Source organism: Somniosus microcephalus, chromosome 18, assembly GCF_052327205.1.
Source record: "Somniosus microcephalus isolate GS21.2 chromosome 18, FLI_Smic_1.0, whole genome shotgun sequence".
Taxonomy (NCBI): domain Eukaryota; kingdom Metazoa; phylum Chordata; class Chondrichthyes; order Squaliformes; family Somniosidae; genus Somniosus; species Somniosus microcephalus.
In genome coordinates, this window is record NC_141004.1 from 31,882,275 (window position 1) to 31,894,981 (window position 12,707).

The 12,707-nt window shown below is 43.7% G+C and overlaps 1 protein-coding gene across 1 annotated transcript in view; it reads right to left on the minus strand.

The window, feature by feature from the left end:
* The window catches only part of LOC147105196 (SRSF protein kinase 2-like), an 80,734-nt gene extending 68,027 nt beyond the window's left edge, over window positions 1–12,707 (minus strand). Inside the window, exons 1-2 of the mRNA XM_086011315.1 lie at window positions 12,600–12,707; window positions 12,448–12,508 (exon numbers count right to left, since the gene is read on the minus strand). Of these exons, the coding sequence (XP_085867441.1) occupies window positions 12,448–12,508; window positions 12,600–12,615 (77 nt within the window). The 5' untranslated portion in view covers window positions 12,616–12,707. The remainder of the gene's footprint in view (window positions 1–12,447; window positions 12,509–12,599) is intronic.

Here is a 12,707-nt window from a genome sequence, read left to right on the forward strand (position 1 = left end):
GTTAGTCCTCCCAAAATGCATCACCTCACACTTTTCAGGGTTAAATTCCATTTGCCACTTCTCTGCCCATCTAACCAACCCATCTATATTGTCCTGTAGCCTGAGGCTTCCCTCCTCGCTATTTACCACTCCACCAATTTTCGTGTCATCTGCGAACTTACTGATCATACCTCCTACATTCATGTCTAAATCATTAATGTACACTACAAACAGCAAAGGACCCAGCACCGATCCCTGCGGTACACCACTGGACACAGGCTTCCAGTCACAAAAACAATCCTCGGCCATCACCCTCTGCCTCCTGCCACTAAGCCAATTTTGGATCCAATGTGCCAAATTGCCCTTGATCCCATGGGCTCTTACCTTCTTGACCAGTCTCCCATGCGGGACTTTGTCAAAAGCCTTACTGAAGTCCATGTAGACTACATCAACTGCACTACCCTCATCCACACACCTAGTCACCCCCTCGAAAAATTCTCTAGGGCAGGCGTCCGGTCTGTCAAGTGCCAAACCGGAAATGCCGGTTTTCAGCGCATGCCTGAAACCGGCATTGCCGATGTCCCTACAGGTGTGTACACAGCCTGTACACACCCGTAGGCATCAGAGTATACGGCCCTTGGTGTTTAAAGTCACCGTTACTGGGTTTTTTTTGTTGAAGGGCAGGGAGGACTTCAGCCTCATGCTTTGAAATGCACATAAACCAAATCACTATGCAGCAGAGTCTCTAAACCAAACTACCGAGAGTTTTCCACATGATTCCTGATCACGGCCTATACTACATTTAACAACTGAATTCATTACAAAATTGACTATTGACTCTTAAAATTGTGAGACCACTGCACTAACCTAGCAAAAAATAAGCAATAGATCTGCCAACCATTTCTGCTTTGGTAAAGGAGATCCAAACAGGATTCCCGGTAAACAATTTCACATCATCTTCAAGTTACACTCCTTGCTTTGGACCAGACTAATTATGCCAGATTGAACATACCACTACACTAAAAAAAGGACAGATTCAGCAATCCCAGCGTTCATGATAGAATTCTTCATTAAGATGGAGAGTGAAGTAGTTGACTCAGAGACTAGGGTCCTGAATTTAAATAAAGGAAACTACGATGGTACGAGGCGCGAGTTGGCTAAGATGGATTGGGGAGCGTTACTTAAAGGGTTGACGGTGGATAGGCAATGGCAAACATTTAAAGATCGCATGGATGAACTACAGAATTTGTTCATCCCTGTTTGACATAAAAATAAAACAAAAAAGGTGACTCAATCGTGGCCAACAAGGTAAATTAGGGATAGCATAAGATCCAAGGAGAGGACATATAAATTGACCAGAAAAAGCAGCAAACCTGAGGATTGGGAGCAGTTTAGGATTCAGCAAAGGAGGACAAAAGGATTAATTAAGAGGGGGAAAATAGAATGAGAGTAAGCTTGCAGGGAACATAAAAACTGTAAAAGCTTCTTTAGATGTGAAGAGAAAAAGATTAGTGAAGTCAAGCGTACGTCCCTTGCAGTCAGAATCAGGGGAATTTATAATGGGCAACAAAGGAATGGCAGACCAATTAAATACATACTTTGGCTTGGTCTTCACAAAAGACACCACAAATAACCTCCCAGAGATGTCGGGGAACATGGGGTCTAATGAGAGGAAGGAATTGAATGAAATCAGTATTTTTAGGGAAATGGTGTTAGGGAAATTGACGGGATTGAAGGCCGATAAATCCCCAGGGCCTGATAATCTACATCCTAGGGTACTTAAGGAAGTGGCCATAGAAATAGTAGGTGCATTTCTGGTCATCTTTCAAAATTCTATAGACTCTGGCACAGTTCCCATGGATTGGAGGATAGCTAATGTAACCCCACTATTTAAAAAAGGTGGTAGAGAGAAAACGGGGAATTATAGACAAGTAAGCCGGACGTCGGTAGTGGGGAAAATGCTAGAGTCCGTTATAAAAGATGTAATGGCAGAGCACTTGGAAAACAGTGACAGGATCGGACAAAGTCAACATGGATTTACAAAAGGCAAATCATGCTTGACTAATCTACTGGAATTTTTTGAGGATGTAACTGGTAGAATAGATAAGGGAGAACCAGTGGATGTGGTGTCTTTGGACTTTCAGAAGGCTTTCGATAAGGTCCCGCATAAGAGATTGGCGTGCAAAGTTAAAGCACATGGGATTGGGGGTAATGTACTGACTTGGATAGAGAACTGGTTGGCAGACAGGAAGCAAAGAGTTGGAATAAACAGGTCTTTTTCCGAGTGGCAGGCAGTGACTAGTGGGGTACCGCAGGGATCAGTGCTAGGACCCCAGCTATTCACAATATATATTAATGATCGAGATGAGGGAACTAGATGTAATATCGCCAAGTTTGCAGACGACACAAAGCTGGGTGGGAGTGTGTGCTGTGAGGAGGATGCAGAGAAACTCCAGTATGATTTGGATAGGTTGGGTGATTGGGCAGATACAGTATAATGTGGATAAATGCAAGGTTATCCACTTTGGTGGCAAAAACAGGAAGACAGATTATCTGAACGGCAATAGATTGGGAAAAGGGGAAGTGCAACGAGACCTGGGTGTCCTTGTGCACCAGTCGCTGAAGATAAGCATGCAGGTGCAGCAGGCGGTGAAGAAGGCAAATAGTATGTTGGCCTTCATAGCGAAAGGATTCGAGTACAGGAGCAAGGATGTATCGCTGCAGTTGTACAGGGCCTTGGTGAGACCATACCTTGATTATTGTGTGCAGTTTTGGTCGCTTTATCTGAGGAAGGATGTTCTTGCCATGGAGGGAGTGCAGCGAAGATTCACCAGACTGATACCTGGGATGGCAGGAATGACGTATGGAGAGAGATTGGGTCGATTAGGCTTATATTTGCTAGAGTTTAGAAGAATGAGGGGGGATCTAATTGAAACTTATAAAATTCTAACAGGGCTAGTCAAACTAGATGCAGGAAGGATGTTCCCAATGGCAGGGGAGTCCATAACCAGAGGTCACAGTCTAAGGATAAGGGGTAAGCCATTTAGGACTGAGATGAGGAGGAATTTCTTCACCCAGAGAGTGGTGAACCTGTGGAATTCTCTACCACAGAAGGCAGTTGAGGCCAAGTCATTAAATATATTCAAGAAGGAGTTAGATATATTTCTTAAGGCTAAAGGGATCAAGGGATATGGGGAGAAAGCAGGGACAGGGTACTGAATTTGGATGATCAACCATGATCTCATTAAATGGCGGAACTGGCTCAAGGGGCGGAATGGCCTACTCCTGCTCCTATCTTCTATGTTTCTAAATTGCATGTCACCTGTCTGCCCATTTTGCTAACCTGTCCACATCTTCCCAAACTGTCTAGCCGTTCTTGCTCAAATTCAATGTTCATTCTGGACAACAGCATGGCATCCAAAATACTTAGCTTGCAACTCTAACCAGTTATTTTACACAGGCACCATGGTAGCATATGTACTTTTGCTCTTTTTCTAGGGCTTGCAAGATTACATAGTTACAAAGTATTTACAGCACAGAAACAGGCCATTCGGCCCAATAGCTCCACACAAGCCTCCTCCCAACGCTCCTTCATCTAACCCCATCAGCTATCCTTCCTATTATTTTCTGCCTCATTTGCTCATCTAGCTTCCCCTTAAACATACCTATGCTATTCACCCCAACTACTCCTTGTGGTAGCGAGTTTCATATTCTAACCACTCTGGGTAAAGAAGTTTCTCGTGAATTACCTATTGGATCTATCTGTGACTACCTTATATTTATGGCTCTTTGTTCTGGTCTCACCTGCAAGTGGAAACATCTCTACCTCTACACCAGGCCTCTATCAGGTCACCCCTCAGCCTTTTCTTTTCTAGAGAAACGAACCACAGCCTGTTCGATCTTTCGTGATAGGTAGAACCTCTCGCCAATAAGTCTTTTTTTGCAACTTCCCCAGGGCTTTGCTGTTTTATAATTTGTTTTTATAATATGGAGACCAGAACTGTTCAGTGTGGTGTAACTGTTCAGTGTGGTGTAACTAAGGTTCTATACAAGTTTAACATAACTTCTCTGCTTTTCAATTCAATCCTTCCAGAAATGAACCCCAGTGCCGTTTGCTTTTTTTTTTATAAAAAGGCCTCATTAACCTGCGTCGCTACTTTTAGTGATTTGTGCATCTGTACCCCAAGATCCCTCTGCTCCTCTACCCCATTTAGACATTTATTTTGAGAAGTTTGTGACCTCATTCTTCCCACCAAGATGTATTACCTCACACTTATCTATGAAGTTCATTTTGCCAATTACATACCCATTCTACAAGTTTATTAATGTCTTCATTTACAAAAGGTAAATCATGCTTGACTAATCTACTGGAATTTTTTGAGGATGTAACTGGTAAAATAGATAAGGGAGAACCAGTGGATGTGGTGTATTTGGACTTTCAGAAGGCTTTCGATAAGGTCCCGCATAAGAGGTTAGCGTGCAAAATTAAGGCACATGGGATTGGGGGCAAGGTATTGACTTGGATAGAGAACTGGTTGGCGGACAGAAAGCAAAGAGTTGGAATAAACGGGTCGTTTTCCGAGTGGCAGGCAGTGACTAGTGGGGTACCGCAAGGATCGGTCCTAGGACCCCAGCTGTTCACAATATATATTAATGATCTGGACGAGGGAATTGGATGTAATATCTCCAAATTTGCAGACGACACAAAGCTGGGTGGGAGGGTAAGCTGTGAGGAGGGTGTCATGAAACTCCAGTACGATTTGGACAGGTTGGGTGATTGGGCAGAAACATGGCAAATGCACTATAATGTGGATAAATGTGAGGTTATCCACTTTGGTGGCAAAAACAGGAAGGCAGGTTATTATTTGAATGGCAATAGATTGGGAGAAGGGGAAGTGCAAAGAGACCTGGGTGTTCTTGTGCACCAGCTGCTGAAGGTAAGCATGCAGGTGGTTAAGAAGGCAAATGGGATGTTGGCCTTCGTAGCAAGAGGGTTCGAGTACAGGAACAAGGATGTCTTGCTGCAGTTGTACAGGGCCTTGGTGAGACCGCACCTTGAGTATTGTGTGCAGTTTTGGTCACCTTACCTGAGGAAGGATGTTCTTGCCATGGAGGGAGTGCAGCGAAGATTGTCCAGGCTGATACCTGGGATGGCAGGAATGACGTACGAGGAGAGATTGTGTCAATTGGGCTTATACTCACTGGAGTTTAGAAGATTGAGAGGGGATCTCATCGAAACCTATAAAATTCTGTCAGGCCTGGACAGACTAGATGCAGGAAGGATGTTTCTGATGGCCGGGGAGTCCAGAACCAGGGGTCATAGTCTAAGGATAAGGGGTAAGCCATTTAGGACTGAAATGAGGAGGAATTTCTTCACCCAGAGAGTGGTGAACCTGTGGAATTCTCTGCCACAGAGGGCGGTGGAGACCAGTTCATTAAATATATTCAAGAAAGAGTTGGATATATTTCTTAAGGCTAAAGGGATCAAGGGATATGGGGAGAAGGCAGGGACAGGGTACTGAATTTGGATGATCAGCCATGATCTCATTGAATGGCGGAGCAGGCTCAAAGGGCCGAATGGCCTACTCCTGCTCCTATCTTCTATGTTTCATGTATTTTGTCACAGTCCTCTCTGTATTAACCACCTCCCCACCGCACAAATTTTTATGTCATCCACAAATTTTGAAATTGCACTCCCAATTCTTGAGTCCAAATCATTTATGTAAATGGTGAACAGTGGTCCCAGCAAAGATCCTTGTGGACTTCACACCACTCACCAATCTGAGTAACTATCTTTAACTCCTACTCTTTTCTGTTTTGTAGCTAGCCTGTATCCATTCTGCTACTTGTCCCGACTCCACATGTTCTTAATCAAGAGTCTACTATGCGGTAGCTTATCGAAGGCCTCTTGGAAATCCAAATATATGAAGTCTACTTACCTAACCTGTTACTTCTTCAAAGAATTCAGTACAGTTGGTCAAGCATGACCTTCCCTTTGGAATCCGTGCCGACTACTCTTTTCAGTTTCTAGATGTTTTTCTATCGCATATTTGCAGAATGATTCCATTATCTTTCCTACCACCGACATTAAACTAATTCATCAATAGTTGCCTGGACTTGTTCCACCTCAATTTTTATATACAGGAATCACATTAGCTGTCCGCCAATATATTAGTGCCTCAGCTATCTCCTCCCTAACTTTTTAAAATGCCCGAGGCAATCCAGGGGTTTATCCTCTCATGTTTGATTCGTTTTATCCCCCCCTTTCTATCTTAAATGTCTTTTTTTTTTGGTTCTCTTCTAATGTCATGTCCATGTTTGCCTCAGTATTTACCAGAGAGACTATGGGGGAGAAATTTGTTATCGTCCCGTTTGGGGCGCAATTTTCAGCCGGGCGCAAGTTTAGCGCCTGGCACTAATTATCGCTTCCGACTGCAAATTTGACTTCTGTCGCCCCGGAGGTGATTGGAGTGCTAAATCAGGCACTACACACCTCTCAAGGTGCTAACTCAGAGCGCTGGCGAAGCTCATGTGATGTCAGTCTGCAATGGAACAGACACTGGCGCCAGCCAGTTCTTAAAGGGGAGGGTCGATCTTGCTCTCCATCCACACCCTGCTCATTGCAGCCTTGAATCTCGGCCTGGACAGATCTGTACATCAAATCTGCTGGCAAGAACAATGGAGGCGCCCAGGGAAAGAGCTCAGGGCGCAGCCCCCTAGTCTCTTCTAAATCGATGCAAGGGCAAATCAAAATCAACCTGCAAAGTGCTGCTCTGTACCCAAAACTCCTTCACACAGCGTTGAATCTCTCCAGAAGTGTGTCTCTCTCTCTCTCACAGAATGCGTGGTGCAAAAATGTCGCCAACAAAAAAAGGCAGGAAGCGGGCACCTTTAAATAGCGCTCCCCCAGTCCCTTCCCCTCAACCTGTCGTTGCTAGCGGCAGGCAGAAAGGCAGGGGGCGCCACTCAATATCCGGTCCGGGGCGCTACGCACGCGACTGATGTCACAATCTGCGGGCGCAGGAGATCGTGGCGCTAGTGCTTAGCGCCGCCGCAAAATGTCTGGTCAATTTCACGAGCGGCGCAAACATCGCCGCGCCCGGGCGCTAGTTGTTTTGCATCCCATTAGCGCCAGGAGGCGCAAAGCAACAGAATATCGCCCCAAGTACTTAATATTTCTGCCATTTTGCCATCATTACATGAGTTTATCGTGTAGCTCTCTGTAGCCCTATCCCTATCCTGAATTTTCTTGTTATTTATGTGTCTGTAGAATACTTTTTCTTTTTATACTCCTTGGTAATTTAATTTCATAGTTTCTCTCTGCCTTCCCAATTGCTTTTTTGACTTCTTTCCTAACCCCTTTTGTCATCCTGTTGTCTATGTATTTAGTGTATGCCTTTACTTTAGTTTCAATTTTGCCCTTATTTCTTTATTCATCCATGGTGCGTCATTACTGGCTAGTTTGTTCTTGCTTTTTAGAGGTATACACTTCTCCTGGACTCTCGATCAGCATTTTAAATGTCCCCCACTGCTGTTCTATTTCTTTGTCAGTAAGTACATTTTTCCAGTTTATTTTCCCTGGTTCCATTCCCAGCCCCTTAAAATCAGCTTTTTTTTTTTCATTTTATTACTTTGGTCTTTGTTTTACTTATGTCCTTCTCAATCATTATCTTAAGCCATATTATGTTGTGATCGGTATTGCCTGGATGTTCCTCTATGCTTACTTCTCTTATTTGGTTCATTCCCCATTACTAGATCCAGCAATGCTCCCTCTCTCGTTGGGCTATTCGCATACTGGATCAGAAAGGAGTCCTGCACACACTAAAAACTACATTCCCTGTACCCCTTTCACTAACTCTTCTTGCCAGTTTATTTGGGAGCAGTTATTTTGTTTTATTTACTCATTTCACATATTTGTTACCATATTTCTTCCTCCATTTCCTTTCCAGTATTAGGTGGCCTGTAGTATTCCCGTATTAGCGTGATGGATCCCTTCCTATCTTTTATTTCAATCCATATGGATTCTGTTTCTAACCTTGTTAGTTATGTCCCTTTTTTCTACTGCCATTGTTATCTCTAATTGGTACAGCTACCCCACCCCCTTCCCTATCCTTTTGAGTATGTTAGATGACAACCCTAGCACCAGATTGCAAGTAGAATCCAGCACATCACAATAACAGTCGTCACATTTACTCCTCCCACTGAGGTAGCACTTACGAGCAAGAAATTGCATATCATTCACCACCAAAGGGGAAACAGAATTACTGGTAGTACATACACAGAGCACTAACAGGAAGATAAACTGGTTACATTTCAACAAAATTCCTAGTATTCTACAGAAAGGGATCATGCATACAAGGTAGTTGAAGTAAAGTTGAAGTGTGCAGCATGGTCAGGCTAATATAGTATGTTGAATTGCAGGGTCAAAGTCCAATAACTGATCCACGAGTCTCCCTGGCTACATGTCACCTATAACTATTTTTTCCTCCTCCTCCGCCAAAGGTTAATGCTACACCTCCTGGTCCAATGGCTTCATAGCTACTCCTCTCGATGCTATTATGCAAATGATTTTTATGGAGTTTTTGGGGCTAGAGCAGAAAACCCACCTGCAACCTGCCCAAACCCTGAAATCTCTGCTTCATCATACCAAGGGTATTCAGTTGGAGGAATGAGCCTCACTGCCTGTGTTCACAGGTCACCCCCAAGGGGCTTACTAGTCAGGATCACAGGAGGTATCTTTGGTCTGTTATCAGCCACTCATCCAGTCTATCCACTCTTTCAAATAACGTTGGTGTGGTAGACTGATGCAAAATGAAGGAATCGTGACTGCTTGTATGAGCTGGTTCTTGTGGTCCAACACCACCTGCATATTAATATAATAATTCTATCCTATTCAAAGGCATAGGGTTGTTATGTTCTCCTAGATGGCCCCCCCATCTGCCACCCTCCATAAACTTGAGCTTATCCAAAACTCAGCTGCCCGTATCCTAATCCACACCAAGTCCTGTTCGCCCATCACTTCCGTGCTCACTGACCTGCATTCGGCTCCTGGTCCATTAACGGTTCCATTTTAAAATTCTCATCCTCATGTTCAAATCCCTTCGTAGCATTGCCCTGTCCCATCTCTAACCTCCAGCCATATAACCCACCAAGAGCTCTGCGTTCCTCCAACTCTGGCCTCTTGTGCAATCCTCATCACCATCCACCCACACCAACCATTTAGAATTCTATTCCCATTTATAAATCACAAATGGGGAACTGGATGTTACACAGTCAGTTAGGTACTGGCTTTTCATTTCTGCTAAATAAACCTGCCCAGACTGATGGTGGAATGTCTCTTAATGTGAAGTCTCAATCTAGTTCCAAGTTGTGATCAGCCTGCAGCACATAATTATCCCTAATTCAGTACTAATTAGCAGCATCTCTCAGAGGTGCCACATGATGTCTGGCATGAAATGGAAAACAGTGTTACATTGGTGCAGTAGAGTGTGTTCTTCTGAGGAACACTGTTGGGGCAGAGTACTGGAAGCCTTGTTCTGCATCTAGTTGTGCTATAACTGGCCAGCGAATGCCTGGGTGCCCAGTACTAACATTCCTCACCTTGAGCACTAATTGTAAGATGCTAGATATTTCAACCTGCTAGTCTCTCCTAAAGATTAGTTACTTTAAAACAATCCTCCCCATAAATGTTATATACAATTAGTAGTGCTTCTGTTCACCAGCATCCTTTCCCAACCAGAACATTCAACAAGTAGAAATGGACCCACTCCCATAGAACCTCAAATTCTGGGACAATGAAATTTCCACAGCAGCATTTCCATGGTTCCAATATCCTTTCTATTAAAACTTTTCTATGTAACTTGGCACATGAACAGGAAACTTGCACTTTCTATAGTGTTTCCACTTGTAGTTTTTCCTCTGTACAGCTTTAATATCCAGGTCTAATTTAAACAATCACCATAACACACCAGTTTTAGTACACAATAGACATACCCAGGAAGCAATAGTTTCCTAAAATAAATCTTATATATGCAAACTCAGCATTGAAGGCAATTCATTGTGAGAATGTCTTTCACTGTTTCAACTAACTGGAAGTCATACTGGACTTATCATTAAGTTTAACCTCTGATATTAAATAAGTGCAGCAAGGCAGGGAAATGGCTTCTAATATCCAATTGCCCCCCCTCCACCCCACCCTCAGGTTTTCTTCCGTATCCTGAAGCCACTGACTCAGCAGCTTTGCAGTACTTCGCCAAGTGATCATGTGGACCTCCTTTAAGTGTTGACAGGCTACTTGATCGTGAGAAAGTTTAACAGAAGCGCTCGATCCTGGCTTCACTAGAATATATTTTACAGGAGGGTCACTAGACACTCAAAATATATGATGCAGGGACTGGAACTCAGAATTGTTTTTCTTCCCCTTCCCATCCTAAACTGCAATGAGAAAGGAGCTTAACCTTTTCATAATTTGTGCCCACTTCCTAGCAATGAATTCAAGACCGTTACTGGTAGATCTCAGAGCAAGTCATTTGCACAGTAACCTCAAAAGTGTTGTGGGGAGGGGAGGGGAGGGGGGGGGGGGTGGAATTTAATGACAATATGACAACACAGGTAGCAATAGCATCCCTTAAAATATGATCTAATGAAAAAGCAACAGCTTGCGGGTGCGCGCGCGTGTGCATATATGTTGACTGACAATGTATCTTCTTGCTTGGTGTTTATTTCTCTGTACCTGCAGGAGCAATTTGTTCCTTATTTCACTGCTGTCCAAAACATAAAATCAAATAGTCTTCAGATTTCCAGGGATGAAACAAAGCAAAAATGCTCATGAATATTTACTTTGAAATTTTTCCTCATGCGTCTTTTTTTTATTTTTTTAAAAGCACCAATGAGTAAGAGAAGCCACGAGACTGCAGCACTGGAAATTGCATGTACTGTACCTACCATTATTGAGAGCAGCAATCCAAGCTTGGCTGGCTGACCATTACCACCACAATGAGGCCAGTCACATGGGTAACAGAATCATGAATGACTTAAGGCAAGTTTCACAAATTGCTAAATGTTTATCTCAATCACGTAGCTCGCCAGAACAATCTAAATAATCAAGGTTATGAATTGAAAAACACTTTTTTTTTTTTTAACAGCCTAATTAAAAAACCTTGAGTAAATGATCAGTTGAAACTGCTTTGTGATGTCGTTGACATTATGATCTCACATAGAAACAGATTGTTTTCTCTGTTACCATGCTACAAAACAGGTTACAAAGAGATCAAAAACAATATCCTAAGATAGAAGCAGAGTAGAACCTTACTAATGAGACATTATATAATAATAGAATATGCAGTAATCCTGTTGAGGCCAACGTACAAGTCTGCTTCTGCTGGCATTGTTTGACTGGTAGGTGTTTTAAATCCTATTAGAGATTACTTATTTTGAGCTCTGCAACATTAACAGCCTCCACCCCCACTGCTGTAGAAACCATTATCTACACCTTGATCATCTCGAGACTTGACTTTTACAATGCTCTCCTTTGCTAACTCCCAATTGTTTAAAACTCTTGTTGCCCCAGTCCCAACTCACCCATCATCCAATTAATCAAATTTTTAATACTGGATCTAGTCCACAAATCTTCCCATGGCCTCACCCCATCATACCCCTAGACATTGTCCCACCCTATATTTCCCCTCTGTTTTTCTGACTGACTTCCTCTGCATCTCCCCCCTTCCGTCCATTCCACATTTAGCCAATTCAGCCCTACCTTCTGGAACTCTCCAAAACCTCCACCATTTTTTGATGCCTCAGGTGACTAACAAAAAACAGTCTTCAGACAGTAAGGGGGGGGGGAAAAAAGAGAAGCTCAAACTCAACTGTAACCGAACAAAAGATGTTTACACTAGTCAGTCTTTGCCAGCTTTACATTTCACACCACAAAAGACCCATGTTCGCTTACTCGTTTCAGCAGGGAATTAAAATATTAAAAGATTATCCTATGAGGAAAAAGATAAAAGAGTTAGGCACAGGAAAGTTGAGTCATACAAATTTTGAGAACTCCATTTCCAAATATTATTATGCCCTCTGGTCGATGCATTAATGAAACTAAATAAACTTTAAGAAACAAAGAGAGTCAAACTCCACCCTACGTTGATGAAAAGCCTTCTATTATGTGGGTGTCACATTTAAAACACACTTTCTCCCTACCCTCCCTTGCAATCCCAATCCAAGCCAGGTTTCCTCTTCCGCCCGCCACACACACACACACACACAGCCCAAAGCCAGCAGCAAAAATAAGCGGCCATCTCCTCTCAATCCAGCTCACATGCGGAGTAAGGGAGGTGAAAGGAGCTAGAGGCCTGGGCCTCGGCCTCGCCTTCCCAATCGCCCAGTGGCCAACGCGCCGACCCCCGAGAGGCGAGAGACAGAGAGAGCGAGGCCCCGACCAAGAGAGAGAAAAAAATACACCTCACTCACTTTTTCACAATCTTCTCCTTCTTGATTCGGCTTCGCTTTTTGCGCGCTTGGAGAGCCAGAACTGGAAAAAACACAAGGAGAAAGGGTTAGAGCGGACGGACGAACTCCCCCGCGCCCAGCATCAGCGCCTACCACTGAGGAAGACTCCTCACCTTTTCGGGAGCTCATGTTGAGCCGGCGTCTCGCTGGCTGGCCGCCGCCGCACCGCGCAAGCGCAAACCGACAGCTTTTTTCCCCCCTCAACCTCCCGTCGTTAGGTG